Here is a 14,713-nt window from a genome sequence, read left to right as displayed (position 1 = left end):
ACCACTGGTTTGCTTGGCCCGGTTTATAGATGCTTCGCGTGTCCTGCTTGTTCTAAAGCAAATTCACTTGTCTAGTGTTTCAAGCGCCACTGCTTTCTTCGCAGGACGAATTCAGCAACTTAGTCCAGGAGTGGAACGCACAGCGCAGTAAGGTGATGGAGTTTATGCTGAACAGTATTTTGTATCCCGAACTCACCAAGGAAATGAAGACTGTGCTTTGCACTGAAGCGCGGGACGGCATCAAGGAGGTAACAGGCGGCATTTACATTTTAAGTTGTTTCATAACTGTTTTGTAATCCCTACTGGTAGCCAGTTGAAATGCACAGAGGTTATTTTTTTATGTTAGTTGTCCGTTTTATTTAATGTTTGTCATTTTTTTTCTTCATTACACATAATCCTAAAATGATATACAGTGGTTAAATAATATGTAAAAAAAATGTTTAGCATCAGAGATCAGAATAATGCAGTACAGGTACATTAAACCTGATTATGGCAGATGAGTTTAATTAGTACTGTTTGTGTATGTTTTAAAAGGTCCACCATCGTGTTCTTATCTCAATGTAAATTGAATTATAATCGCAGAAGAAAGTATACTGAAGCCAGTTTTCCAACTAGTTTATTTTTAAATGGTTAGTCCGCTATATTTTTTTTACAATCGAATTTTTAAATCAAAGTAAAGCAAGCCATTACACATCGTGGTAGATTTCAACTCACTGTATAGCCGAGGTCGCAAGTCAAGATCTTGTTAAATTACTGTAAGGTCTGACCATCGCGGGCCGAATAACTGTTAGGATTTACAATCGCGGGCAGATTAAAAAAAAGTTGAACTGTAGTAACTTATTTTTTGTTAAACGAAGGAAGTGTAATGAAAACCGTAGTGGGCCCTAATAAATTATCGTACAGTTAAAATTTCATAAAAATTTGGATTTGAATTGCATTCGACAATTTCAACTGTACTTCATCTTCATTAACGAAATAAGCCGCGGGCTGGATTAATTAACCCGGCTGGTCCTCGGGTAGAATCGGGCTCGTGGGCCGTAATTTGGTGAGCCCTGACATAGGACATGCCATTTCTGAGCGTTTTTGTGTGATTTTGAAAACGGTTCTATGCCCCGAAAGATCGCAAGGCTCTTTGTTTTGTGTTGCAGCAATGCGGCCTGAAGATGCGGAGCTACCTGTCGGTGGCTCCCTACCTTGTCGAGGAGAGGGAGTTTGAAGATGCCGAGATGGGCGAGAGATTGGGAACCGTCGTCATGGGGATATCGTACTCTGAAGACAGGTCGGTTACGAATTTAATTTCGGGCTTCGGCTTTCATTTAAATCCATAAACTAAGGCCTTGAAACCTGCAAGCGAAAAATGCCGTTTTTCATTGTAGAATCACGTGCAAAATGATAGTTTCGTTGAAGAACTGATGTGAAAAAATAAAAAAGATTAGGTTAACAACTTGAAGTCACTATATCTCCTGACACTAAAGCTAATTTTGTCGTCTTAATCTAAATTACCTTAAAATGGTACAATTTTATCTATTTGCTTGTTAGAGCTCAGCTGGGTAATGACTAATGATGTCATTTGGTATCTGATCAGATCGCGATGCCTTTGGTCCAAAGAATAAATCATTTCTACTCTTCAACTAATTTAATTTTGTCAACTATTGTGTTTTTATATTCTTAAACTTCTGCAATTTAAAACCGTTTTACCTGAATTAAAAAAATATCCATTACAATAAAATCCAACCTACGCATCTTCCAATCAACACTCAGCCGCCTAAAGCGCGTTTTGGAGATTGGTTGCGCCTTAGGTATGCGTCTAGTTCCCCTTTCAAGATATGCAAATGTGAAGCCTATGTAATAAATAATTGCAATTTAGGAGAAATTCAGGTTTTATCAAAAAACAAATTCGCGCTTGAGTTTTTAAAGCGCTATAGGTGCGCCCAACAGTAAAAAACGGTTAAAAATACTGGTAAACGATAGCGAGAGAGCTCCAATCCCAACCCCAATTAATCCGTGTCGGCGCAGGAACACGGCCACGTTCGCCGCTGTGGTGTCGGGCTACGGCGAGGTGGTGGATTACTTGCGCCTTCCATACATGCGCTACCGGCGGAACTCGCCCAACGAATCTGAAGCCGAGCAGAAGGCCGCCGAAATGGAAGGACTCAAGAAGTTCATCGCCAAACGCAAGCCGCACGTCATAGTCATCGGCGTCGAGGACAGGTGAGTGGCAATGGCAATGGCGATGACGTCATGGCGTGTGACGTGCGCGGTCCGAACAATTATGTTTTAAATTGGCTTTATGTCTGTGAAATGTGTTACGTGTTTTTATTTGTTTTTTATTTGTAACATTTCTGCTATTTGTGTTGTATGAAAAAAGGGGATAATAATAATTAAGTATCGCCTAAAACCACCAAACCAGCTTATTTTTCCAAATAATGTTAAGTTCACAAAATCGAGGAGAATTTCATGATTTTACTTAAGAAAACTGAAGTAACAAATTTTGCGTTTTTTCGAGTTGGAGTGCATTTTTTCAGGGTCAAACCATACTATATCTTCTTCTACTTGAATTGATTAATAAAGTTCTACAGTGAAAACAAAGATCATGTGGAAATACCCTTTGGCCACTCCCAGCGGTTTATTAAGAAAACAGCAACAAAAACACGCGCTTTTGTTCAGGTTTGCGACTTCCCTCCAGGAGGATTTGCGTCAGTGCGTGACCGACGTCGAACAGGAGGGATCGGTCGCCAACGTAGCGGTCGAGCTGATGGACAACGAGCTGGCATCTGTGTACGCCGCAACCGCCAGGGCTCAGGTAACAATTGCCTTTTCTTGGCTCTGCAATCCCAATACTTACACATGTAGTAAAGCGTTTGCTTTTAGATCGTCTAAAGTGCCTATAGTTGTACCTAGAGCGTAACATGGGGCTTGTTAAAAAAAAACCTGTTGTTCAAAAAAACAGTTTGATTCATAGCTATTCAATTGCAAAGCAATGCACAACAGTAGAAAAAATTTTTCTGTGGGAGGAGAAATTATTTTTTTCCAAAATTTTAGCGTTAATGTAAATTTTTGAATTGACGTAGCACGGTCAATACTGAACCAAAAGTGTTTAGATTTGGTTTGTGGGGTTTTTAGACGCAACCTAACAATTCCAGGGGAAGCCCCACTGGAATTTGACAAAAAAGGGTTGTTTTGAACAACCCTAGCGTAACCCCTTGATGCCCAGTTTCGTCTCATTCATATATGCTGCTGGAAAGAACTCTCGTTCCGAGCGTTATTATTATTATTTTTTAAACATTAGTTTGTTACTATTTCTGAGAGGCCAAACATACATTTAAAATACTTTAATAGAGTGATTTTTTTTACCATTCGACCAACAACCTTTACTAATTAATAGCATTGTGGTTTATCTTAATTCAATTAGTAACTTTCAAATACAACCAAGTTTTGAATTAGGTTAGGCCAGATTAAACGCCATCCTGCTTAGGGAATATTTTTTTTTTGAAAATGAGCCCTTTATATCTCTTAGCACTTCCATACATTAATTTACCTCCCTTTTTGATTCGAGACTTAGACCCATTTTAAAATTGCAGGCTTGGTGAAGACCCATTTTTAAATTGCAGGCTTGGTAGAAATTTGGCAACAAAATTATTTCGTCAGGGTGATGTTTGAGCTTAAAGAATTTCAATTTCCAAATTCAAAATTTTTCTTACAAGTTACCTACTATATGTTACCTATTGACAGACTGTTTCTCCACTTGAGTCGAACTTTTACAATTCGCCAAAATCTAAAGTCAGTGTTAAAATATGTAAGATTAACATTTTTCCATGTCGGATATTAAACAGTTAGAGTTGTCAATTACTCTTAAGGATTGCGACATGTCACTTCCCAACCATATTTTTAAGTTTTTTTAATTTTTTTGAACCTCACTTTTAGTCGGATTTCCGCGATTTCCCGGTGGAATTACGCCAGGCGATTTCCCTCGCCCGTCGCATGCAAGATCCCCTGCTTGAGTTCTCCCAGCTTTGTACCACAGAACAAGACCTCTCCTGCTTGAAGCTCCACCCCTTGCAGGTAAACCGAACTGTTTTCACAACCTTAAAACACGATTTTATGTCTCAAGTTTTCTATCGGTTGTTTGACTTAGTCATATCGATCAAGGCTCGAAATGCGCTAACGCCGAATTTTTCGAACCTTGCGGTTCGCAAGTTGAATGCTTTCACAAACCGGGTTGATGGTACAGCGCTAATGCTTTGTTGCGATTGCAGACTAATTAAACAGTTTTTTACGAAAAGTTATTGCATGTAATTGCTTTCTACGTATCACAAATCCTACTTATAAAAAGTAAGTGTTGGACTGCTCGACTGTCCTGTAGCTTTAACAACCCCAGTAAATTTATTCATTAAGTATTTTTGCTGTTATTGCGGGACACCAGTAATGTGGCGCCCGGTTGGGAATTTCAACCAAAGCCACAATACCATGAAACAAATATGATTTGAATATGCTTTTCGGCTATTTACTTGTCGCTGTAGCTAATTCCATGGTTTATAAACGCCGCGTTGTTCAATGATGCAGTTTTGCACCAGATGACCCCGTGAAGCCACAGTGTCGCATGCTTCAGCGACGTCTATTCTTATTGTTAAATGTTTTAATTGTAAAATTGTTCTCCCGGCAAATTTCTTTTTAAGCGCCAACGTTTCAAATGCCCATTCAGGTAATTTTTTTCTCGGGCATTATAATTGCAACTATTGGCGAAAAAATTATATACATAAAATACTTGGCAAGCAATAAAAGAAAAGCATCAATAGACCACGTTCTTAAGTCTAAACCACCAAGCGCGAAAAACAAGATAGGCACCCGATAATTAAAACCGGACAAATTGTTTTATTTTTATACTTTTTTAGTATATAAGCTTGCCGCCGCATTCTCGACGCATTCTCGGTTTAATCAATTTAACCCTGATGAGGTCAGCTGGTATCGGCTTCCGAGTTGTCGGTTTAAAACTTAATTTCTACCAGAAGAGCGATCTCTATCTATATATGTGTATAATTGTTGCCTGGTGAAGCAAACTCTGGTGTTACCGATGTATTTTGTTCAGGACCAGCTGGGCAAAGACGAGCTGCTGGAGACGCTGGTCGAGGAGTTCGTGTTTCGCTGTAACGAAGTGGGGGTGGACGTAAACCGAGCCATCACCCACCCGCACACAGCAAACGTCGTGCAGTTCGTGTGCGGCCTCGGGCCCAGGAAAGCGGCGCATCTACTTAAGGTCAGTGTAAACTTTGTGTCTTCCATACTTTTTAACATGCGACGCGCGACCTATTTTACAAACTCTACACGAGGCCATTCCGCATATTTTTTTTTGCTATTTCAACTACCTAAAAGCATTTTTTTGCGCTTTCAGCAAATCTTGTGTATATCGCAAAATACTTCAGTTTTATCCCTATTTATCAGGCCTTGCAGTTGTTATAAGATGCGTAGAGTCTCTATACAGTTGAAATTTGATGGTCCATAGACACCTCTGAGTTTGGTTTTCGCTCGGGACTAGAAAAATGTTGCCCACCCTTAACTTAGCCAAGGGCCAAAATCGTTTTTAGGACGAATAGCTATATTGCAATTTTATTTCAGTTACTTAAACTGGTATTTGTCTTTAAAAACTATTTGTGTTTAGTCCCTCTATATGACGCTATGTGAAATCGTTCAGCATCTACAACATCGCACTATTTTGATACGAGCACGTTTTTTTTAATGCAACCAACGTTTGTTAACTTGTTTTTTGTTGATTTAATCTTACGTATATTACAAAGAACACAAACACCTTTGGTCACTAAGACGGAAATACATCACTGGCAACATATTTGATCCATTTTTATTTTATATTTCTAGGTCCTAAAACAAAAGAACGGTCGACTTGAGAATCGCTCCAATTTAGTGACGGTGTGTAAAATGGGACCGAAGATCTTCATCAACTGCGCCGGCTTCATTAAAATCGACACCAAGTCGATCATGGAAGATAGGTATATTGCCTTTTATATTGCCTTCAAGATATTGCCTTTTTGGTATTTTGTTAGATTTTTTATGAAAAAGCATCACTTAAAGAACGGTTGACATGACTATGTACTTTATATTTAACTAAATGCTTGATTTTTCCAAAATACTTCGACATGTAGCATCTTGTAGATTGATTCTTTTTTAGTTCTATTTTACTTGAATTATGTAAAGATGTTGTGAAATCTGCCAAAGTTATCTGTACTTAATCCTTTCAAATAATCTGCTTAGTGGATGATACTAGATATTTACCCCCTAAATTATTTTCGTTTAGGTTTTTAAGTTTATTGTTAACACAAACTCTTTTAAAATGTCTTCTCAGTTTCCTTGGGCTAAACTTATCTTTACCTAATTCGTTATCTCACGTTGGAGTCAGTCCTATACACAAACTCCAAATCCAACTCGTTGTTCTTTCTTCTACTCGCACAGCACGGACGCGTACATCGAGATCCTGGACGGGCTGCGAGTCCATCCGGAAACGTACGAGTGGGCGCGTAAGATGGCGGTCGACGCGCTCGAGTACGACGAGTCAGCGGTCGACGCGAACCCGTCGAGTGCACTCACCGAGATACTCGAGTCGCCAGAAAGGCTCAAGGACCTCGATCTGGACGCCTTTGCCGAAGAACTTGAACGACAGGTAAGATATTGCTCCACGCCAAGTTTAGGTGGAATTTGAATAGAGTCGGGCTGTCGGAAACCTTGGTAAAAATTGCCCTTATACGGCATTTATTGATGTTGGTCGTTTTCATTATAGCAGGGGTCGGCAACCTAACAATGAAAACCATCCGGCCCGCCACATCTTTTTCAAATTGAGAACGAGGCGATTTTCTATTTATTTTATCTATTTTATGTATACGTAAAAAGAGAAATTTTTCGCGCGATCTCAGTCATACATACTTAACATTTTAATGCAACCACGTAATAAATCGGCTAGCATTTTAGTGCGTTTCACAAGTATACAGTGCGTCTGTTATAAACACAACATCAAGAGTTTAACGGCCTAATTTAAATTGCACAATAAACTAAACCTCCGGTGTGCTATATACGTAAGCCGTTATCGTTGATCGAAAAACGACATCAGAAGCATTAAGTCACGGTTGTTGTACACGTATGTGTAATTGTGTACTCTGCATCTTTCATTGGTCATAAAGTGTTTTTATTTTCATGTAATAGTGATCTTGGGTGGACGCAAACTTTAAAACGAGCGCATTTTTACCAATGTACTTTTAATGTAATTAGAACTTGTTTCAATTGCCAAAAAAATTTATGTCAACCTCTAAGAAATGTTTAAAAAGACAGACTTAAAATTACGAAGTTAAATTTATTGCGACCCGCCGAAACCTTTCTGATTTGGCTCTGGCCGCCACTAGGAAAAGGACGCCGGCCCCTAAACTAATCTTACCGCCTACTTTTTTTCACGTTTAAAAGTCTGTCATAAAAAATCAGAACAACAACAAAATGCCGCTTATATTGACAGGGCTACGGCAACAAGGGCATCACGCTGTACGACATCCGCAACGAGCTGAACAGTCGCTACAAGGACTTCCGCACACCTTACAGGTCCGCAACCGCCGAGGAGAAGTTCGAGCTCGTCACCAAGGAGTCGCTCGCCACCTTCAAGGAAGGTTTGTACTGTCGTTTACGGATGTCCTAAATATATTGGTGCTCGTCCAAGCATGGGTGGTGTCCGCGCCTATTAGATACCAAACGTGGTTATTTTTAATTTAGAAGTGAAAAATACTGATGACAACTTAGTTTTATTACGAAAAAGCAGTTAGACGGATAAAATTATAACTCATTTTGTCTGCGCGTCCCGTATAGAACTATCTTTAAATATCTGATGTGATTTGGTTTGTATAGAGTCGCATAAAACATGTCTGCAGTCTGGAAAAGATGGGTTTCTCTAACAAAAAAAGTATTCGTTCAAACTGAATTTTTTCCATTTTAGTGTATTTTCCATGAATCACGCCACATATAAAACAAAACATCTACTTTGGTATGTCGCAGGTAAAATTGTGACTTGCCGCGTGGTGGGCATAGCTCACAGACGCCCAAAGTCGGAGCAGCTGGATCAGGCCGAACCACACAAGGACGAGGACACAGGCCTGTGGAGCTGCTCCTTCTGCAAGACAGGCGGGTTTGCCGAACTTAGTGAGGTACGGTAAAATTTCTGCCGAGAACACCCCCTTTTCAACTGTTTCGCGAAATTTTTTTAACTTTTCATCGCTGAACGTTTAAAAACAATTTTGTAAGTGTTTGATTGCCGATAATCATAACTAAAATAAAGACGACCATAATCGACAAATTGGTCCGCGTAACACTGACAAAAAATAGTAGGAAAACGTCCAATTTTCAACTATTTCACGAAAAATAAAAAGGCTGAAAAAATGGTTCAAATGTAGAATCGGCAAAATTTAAAAGCTTAATCGCTGAACGTATAAAAACATTTTAGTTTTCGACCATAATCGACAAATTTGGTCAAATTTACACTCCAAAAATAAAATTATTTGGTACAGCCTTGTATAAAAATCCTACTAAGAGTACAAAAAATTTCAACTATTTTGCTAGAAAGGCTGTGAAAATGTTTCAAACGTAGAATCGGTAAAAATTAAACGTTTAATCGCTGAACGATCAAATTATTTTTTTTGAAGTCCTTGATTGCCGAAAAACATAACGAAAATAGAAAAACGACTAGTTGATAAGATGACCGGATCGACAATTCGGTCAACTTTACTTCAACTAAAAATAAGATTATTTGTTAAAGCGTCATGAAAAAAAATCTCACTAATAGCAAGTGCTTAACAAAAGAACGAAATGACCTAGAAAACGTAGCCCAAATAATTCCTAAAACAACCAGATCGACAAAGCTGGTATAAGTAAAAAACGGACAAAAACTTGAATTTTAATTGCGTTAACGTTCAGATAAAAATATGTTGAAAAAATAAAAAATGTTGAAACGGTAAGCTCTGGAACGTCCAAGCCCTTTATCGATAATAATAAATGTGATCCATACGAAAAAAATTGTATTTTGATTTGTTGTGTGTTCTTCGATTTCGGTCGTTTTGTTATAACGCGTTTCAAATAGCAGACGTTTTTCATTTTATTTAATGTGAATCTATAGATCTAATCGATAGTACCATTAGAGTAAGTGTGGGACGACTCCTTTACTTGTTTGCCGCTTGTGAAATCCATTCCAAACTCCAGGATTTCAATTCACCCCTGTTTTATTCTACCCAGGTTTGGTCCCATTTGGACAACGGCGAATGCCTGGGTCGCGCCGTCGGGGTTAGGGTCAGGTTCGAAAACGGGGTGTCCGGTTTTATCCCAACCGACAAGCTGAGTGACCAGAGGGTGGACAACCCGGCTGACCGGGTCAAGGTGAGTGTCTGTACTGACTAAAAAATAATTGCTGCGTCAAATTATTTAGCTTGGTGTTAGACCAACTGACTCGAATGCCGGGTTAGTGGTTATGCGAAGAATTTGTGGGCGAGGGGATGCCTTATTTTGGCTTCTTTATCTGTGCAACTTTCTCAATCAAATCTATGTTGACTTTAACACGCTAGCTTACTGCAGGGGTGGATGATGGACAGCAGTAGATCGTATCGCAGTTTTTGGTGCTATGGCTTTAAGCGTTTCGTAAAATACCTTGCAATACCTGCCAAAGACTGGCTGTCTTTCACACAAATGTAAAAATGCTTGTTTGCGATAAGCAAAAAATGCAGGAAATGTACTGTTTTGCAGAAATATGTTCTTAAATCAGATGAGCATTCGCTGGTTCGTATCGTTTACTTCGGTTATCAAAAGCATTTAAACGTTGTGCCTTCGGAAAGGCTATTACCGAAATTAGTTGGATTGTAGTGTAAGCAAGGTCAGGCTAGAATAAAACTACTATCTTGTGGAGAGGTTTAACTCGAGCCCTCTGCCATGTTGTTGGTCAATGCTGCTTTAGTATAGGGTTGTTCACAGAATATACCCAATACCCATGTTCATTCCATGACTTATATCCCGTTGTATTTAATAATTATTTTTCGGCTTTTTCGCACTTTATTATCGTAAAACGTTTCTAAGCAATCAATTTAAGCTTCAAGTTGTTTAAAATGTATTGGTTTCAATTTTTAATTACAATAAATATAGTTTTTTTGGTAAAAAAAGCATAAAAGACTTTCTCAACGTAAATAAATCGATATAAATACAATACTAAAGTGAGACTAGTTTATGAGACAATATTTTAAACAGTCCTGTAGTTTTGGTTTTTGTACTATTACTTTAGAACAGTGGTTCTCAACCTTTTTTTAGAGCCAGAGCCGCATTTCAAACCTATAAAGTTTGCAAGGAGCCGCATAAAAAACAACAGTAGGCATATAATTAAAAAACATTAAGAACGAAATCAGAAAACAACAAAAATACATTAATCTAGCCTAGGCTAACTAATTAACACTGTTGAAACAGCTATTTCTTATTGTCATAGCTTGTCGATCAAGACTAAATATATTATGACGTCACAAACCACAAAATTATTTTAAAGAGCCGGACGGAAGTACCGGGGAACACTAGTACTTCCCGGGAACAATTAGTACTTCGTACTCGGGATCCTTGCTGATCAAATTCATTCACTTTTATTTTCTTTTACTTCCTTTATTGCAATTCTGCTACTGCTAACTAATTTTTCACTCCGTTAGTGAGAGCCGCAAAATGTACAGTTGAGAGCCGCATGCGGCTCTGAGAGCCGCGGTTGAGAATCACTGCTTTAGAAGGAGAAAACGTTTTTAGTAAATCATGTAATAAAGTATGTTTTGTTCAGTACTTCTATACCGATTGTGGATAACAATATCCTTAGGTAACAAATTTGAATACTCCGTATCCGGTACCTTAATAGAAAAATATGACTGACTATGACTGATACACGTTAGTGATGTTTTCTTTTACAATAGTTGTACTATCATTAATGTTTAGCTTAAAACCAAGGGTTTGTTTCTAACAGACATGTCGCTTAGTTTTTAACTAATTTGCTTCGTTAATTAGGTCTCAAGATGTACTGTTTTGCGGTTTATTGTTGTTAATAGCACTACAGAAATGCTAACAGAATTACACATGATAAATTTGTCGGATTGGTTTAGAACGCCATGTTTTTTTGATTACTGTTACAAGCCATGACAGCCATACTACCCGAAGAGGTTATGGTTGCTTCAACACACAACACCCCAAGAATGGAACTAGTGATGCTGGTACGCCAAAGTGCGATAATACCAAGAAAATTGTAAACCCTTTATGCTCATTGCAGTAAGGTGAATCCCTGTTAGAAAATCAGCAAAAGCCAACTAATTAAAGTGTGCTGGTGCTGTTCATAAAGTTTTTGACATTTCTATTCACAACATCCTATACTGTAAAGACGAAATCCGCTAACTTTCGATGACAGCGACCAATTCATCACTTCCGTCCGAACATTGAGGAAATCCATCTTTAACCAAGTTGATGTCGACCGACAGGGGCTTTCCATTGAAACAGTAAAATCTCGATTTGTTGCATCGCGTCTTATCCTCGTCGGATCCGTCGTCACAGTCTATTGTTCCGTCACAAAGGTTGTCGACATCGATGCTGGTGAGCATTCCACTGGCGCAATCATGATGCTTGGGGCATAATGTACGTACGTCGCATGATGACCCCTCAACGCCCTTACACGCTTCTCCGTCCCTGGCTTTATTATTCATGCAATCCACATCGCAGAACTTGGGTCGAGACTCACAGCCTTCGCATTCATCTTCAATACCCCAACAGTACATTCAGGTCTGCCATTGCTGGCGCGTGCGGGAGGTAAAAACCATGAAGGTCGACAATACATGTAATCTCTTCCACTGTCATCGCTATTTAGCGTGTTTAAATCCCCCACACAACTGAATTTTGGGTTGCGCAGTACTTTATCCATATCCACGCAGTTCTTTGTACTGTGGCAGTGCACTTGATTAGGAGGGCAAGTGTCCCTAGAGTCGCACAATATTGCCTCGCAAACTGTTTGGTGGTCGCACAAACATTCATTGCAAAGAGCGTAACAGTCTGCCACCCGTTGCATATTTGCTGTTGAGAAATAACCAGTCGTACATCCAAACACAAGAAGCAAACAAATTCTCCATCAACAAAGCAAATATCTGACTTGTCTGAGCATTGAGGTTCGTCGTCGTATGTTTATCTGCGGTAAAACACGAATTCCTCTTCTGCATGTTCCCGAGCATTTAAATCCCATCCCGGTTCTGGATTCATCATCATTGCAATGCGTGTGGTTGCCGCAATATTCATTAGTAGAAATGAGATTACCATTACTGCATCGTGACAAACCTGTGTGCGTCCTCTATCAAAAACCCACACTTCATTTCCCGCCGATGAGATTCATCCGGCCCGCCGCCTCTTTGACAAAATAGACACGAGTCTATTTTACATACTTTGTGACTTCTTTAACTACGTAAGTGCAAAAAATTTTAGCGCCTCACGCGAATCATCTTTCTACTTCTAGTTTGTTTACGTTTTGATGCTGTCGTTTGAACTAGATCAGCGATTCTTTACCATTGTGCCGTGGAAGGCTTCCAAGTGCGTCGCGGAAAACGTATTAAAAATATTGAATATATATTTTTTATTTTCGACAATGTAGTAAAAACTTGCTGATGCACATTTTACATGGATCCCTAAATGTCCTGCTACATTGGAACTGACTTTTGGCGCATCTTTCGTTTGCTCCATCACACACTGAGGTAAACAACGCACATACAAAGGGAAACATAACCAACACCATTGTATAAATCGTATTAAGTCAACCGAACAATTTAACGAAAGCTTGGTTAAGTGAAAATTGATTAAGGAAATTTATTCAGTCAAGGTATCTTGCGTCAATGTGATATTCCGCGCAGTTGCAGAAACGACAACCAAAGGGTTTTTACAATCAAGGCGTTTTCTTGAACAGAACTAAGAATTGGGACGGCAATTTTTATAGTTCGCTTTTTTTGCCAAACCAGGCCATTATATACTTAGCACACTTACGAAAAACTTAAATTTTCAAGGGATATTTTTACCGATATTCACCAAAAAGACCCCTCTGGCTATTAAACTGGACAAGGCCTATTCGGCCTGACACTATTTAGCCCATGAAGCTCCCAATTGACTTGTTTGCTATCGGTAGTTAAAGCCGTGACCTATTTTAAAATGCTTACTGGTTGTGTCTACTCCAGGTTATTTGTTGATCAAACCTACTTTGGCTTCGCTTTCTTTCGAACTCTGATAGTGATTTCAACATCACCAATAAACACCATTTCTAGAAACCCTGTTTTTAAAATTTAACCTGCAGAAATGTCTGTTTACTGACTGTGGACTTTCTTCCAAACTAAGTAAAAGATCTTCAAAGTAATTTGGCATCGATAGCTGGCTGAGTAATTGGGCCACTGGCAGCTTTTTAAAATGTTAATTTTATTTTTCCAAATGCGGCTGCGCAACGTTGTGCAGCTAACTTGCAGAATCAGTTTCAGCGCGATAGCGCGATACGTAAGCGCTAATGCTTTGAGACAGTGGTTCTAACCCTGGTACCCTGGGGTGTCATTTCTTATGCTGAAGGGTGCGGCCAAATATTTTTTAATTAAGAAAGTTCTCTTAAAAAAACAATTAAAAACACATTTTTGTGTGCGGTGACCATGACATGTGTACTGTTTTATTTTCGAAATGTATACAGAAAACATCAAGCAATCCAATTTTCCTACAAATCGTCTTTAGAAAGACTTTGAACTTGTTTTCATAAAATTGTGTGACAACCCTGCATGGACCAATTGACCTTTGAACGCCTTGGATTAAATATCTAAAAATGAAAACTCTTTACACTGAATTAGTTGAAGTGTAGCAATAGCAACAAGTGTGCAACCCTGTATGTATCAATTGACCTTTTAACGCATTTTGTTAAATACTTTAGCTGAAGTACAGCAATACCAACAAGTATATACGCACGCACCCTCTCTTCCGCTTCAGGTGGGCATGATGATCCACTGCCGCATCAGCAAGATGGACATCGAGCGCTTTCAGGTGGATCTCACCTGCCGAGGCTCGGACCTACGCGACGAGGAGGGAAGGTGGAAGCAGGATCAGGACACGTACTACGACTTCGAGCAAGAAACTTTGGAGAAGCAGAAGCTTCAGGACAAGGACAAGAACTCAAACAGAACTAGTGAGTTTTTCAATGCTCGTGCTGCCATAGATCAGTGGTTTTTAAACTTTTTTTTAACCCGGACCCCCTGAAAATGTTTTTGCTTCTTGTTGGACCAGGGTCAGCGTGGAATTTTTAGACATGACGTCATAAAACGAGTAGGCCTAGGAAACCTGCAGTTTTCAGTTCAACAACTGTAAAACTGACATGAATTTTAAAAACATTTAAGAAGAAGGCGACAAAGCGTTTTTTTAATTAAAATTGTTTTTATTTAGCCCTTCATGAACCCCCTAACATAAGGCAACGTAGCCCCAAGGGGTCCTGGGACCCCAGTTCAAGAACCCCTGCCATAGATTGATCTTAGACGTTTTGTTTTACCCGCGAGTAATCGCATTCGCATTTGTTGGTTATTTAGTGGGCATACCAATGTTACGAACAGGCTGTCTGATAAAGATTTAAGAACTCCGAATCAGGTCATTGACAAAGGAACGTAGTCGTACTTTTATC

At 39.2% G+C, this 14,713-nt stretch overlaps 1 protein-coding gene across 2 annotated transcripts in view; it reads left to right on the top strand.

Moving 5' to 3' along the window:
- Nucleotides 1–14,713, top strand: part of LOC146137952 (transcription elongation factor SPT6-like) — a 37,276-nt gene that overhangs the window by 15,151 nt on the left and 7,412 nt on the right. For both annotated transcript variants that reach the window (XM_083394807.1, XM_083394808.1), the window contains exons 17-28: nt 105–248; nt 1,149–1,279; nt 2,017–2,211; nt 2,668–2,803; nt 3,925–4,062; nt 5,087–5,254; nt 5,872–6,002; nt 6,463–6,670; nt 7,511–7,658; nt 8,041–8,189; nt 9,271–9,411; nt 14,032–14,227. In XM_083394807.1, the coding sequence (XP_083250933.1) occupies nt 105–248; nt 1,149–1,279; nt 2,017–2,211; nt 2,668–2,803; nt 3,925–4,062; nt 5,087–5,254; nt 5,872–6,002; nt 6,463–6,670; nt 7,511–7,658; nt 8,041–8,189; nt 9,271–9,411; nt 14,032–14,227 (1,885 nt within the window). The remainder of the gene's footprint in view (nt 1–104; nt 249–1,148; nt 1,280–2,016; nt 2,212–2,667; nt 2,804–3,924; nt 4,063–5,086; nt 5,255–5,871; nt 6,003–6,462; nt 6,671–7,510; nt 7,659–8,040; nt 8,190–9,270; nt 9,412–14,031; nt 14,228–14,713) is intronic.

The sequence above is a fragment of the Ascidiella aspersa genome, chromosome 7 (assembly GCF_963924565.1).
Source record: "Ascidiella aspersa chromosome 7, kaAscAspe10.2, whole genome shotgun sequence".
NCBI lineage: Eukaryota > Metazoa > Chordata > Ascidiacea > Phlebobranchia > Ascidiidae > Ascidiella > Ascidiella aspersa.
The sequence above is the reverse complement of the archived record's forward strand: the minus strand, read 5'-3'. Positions and strand labels throughout refer to the sequence as shown.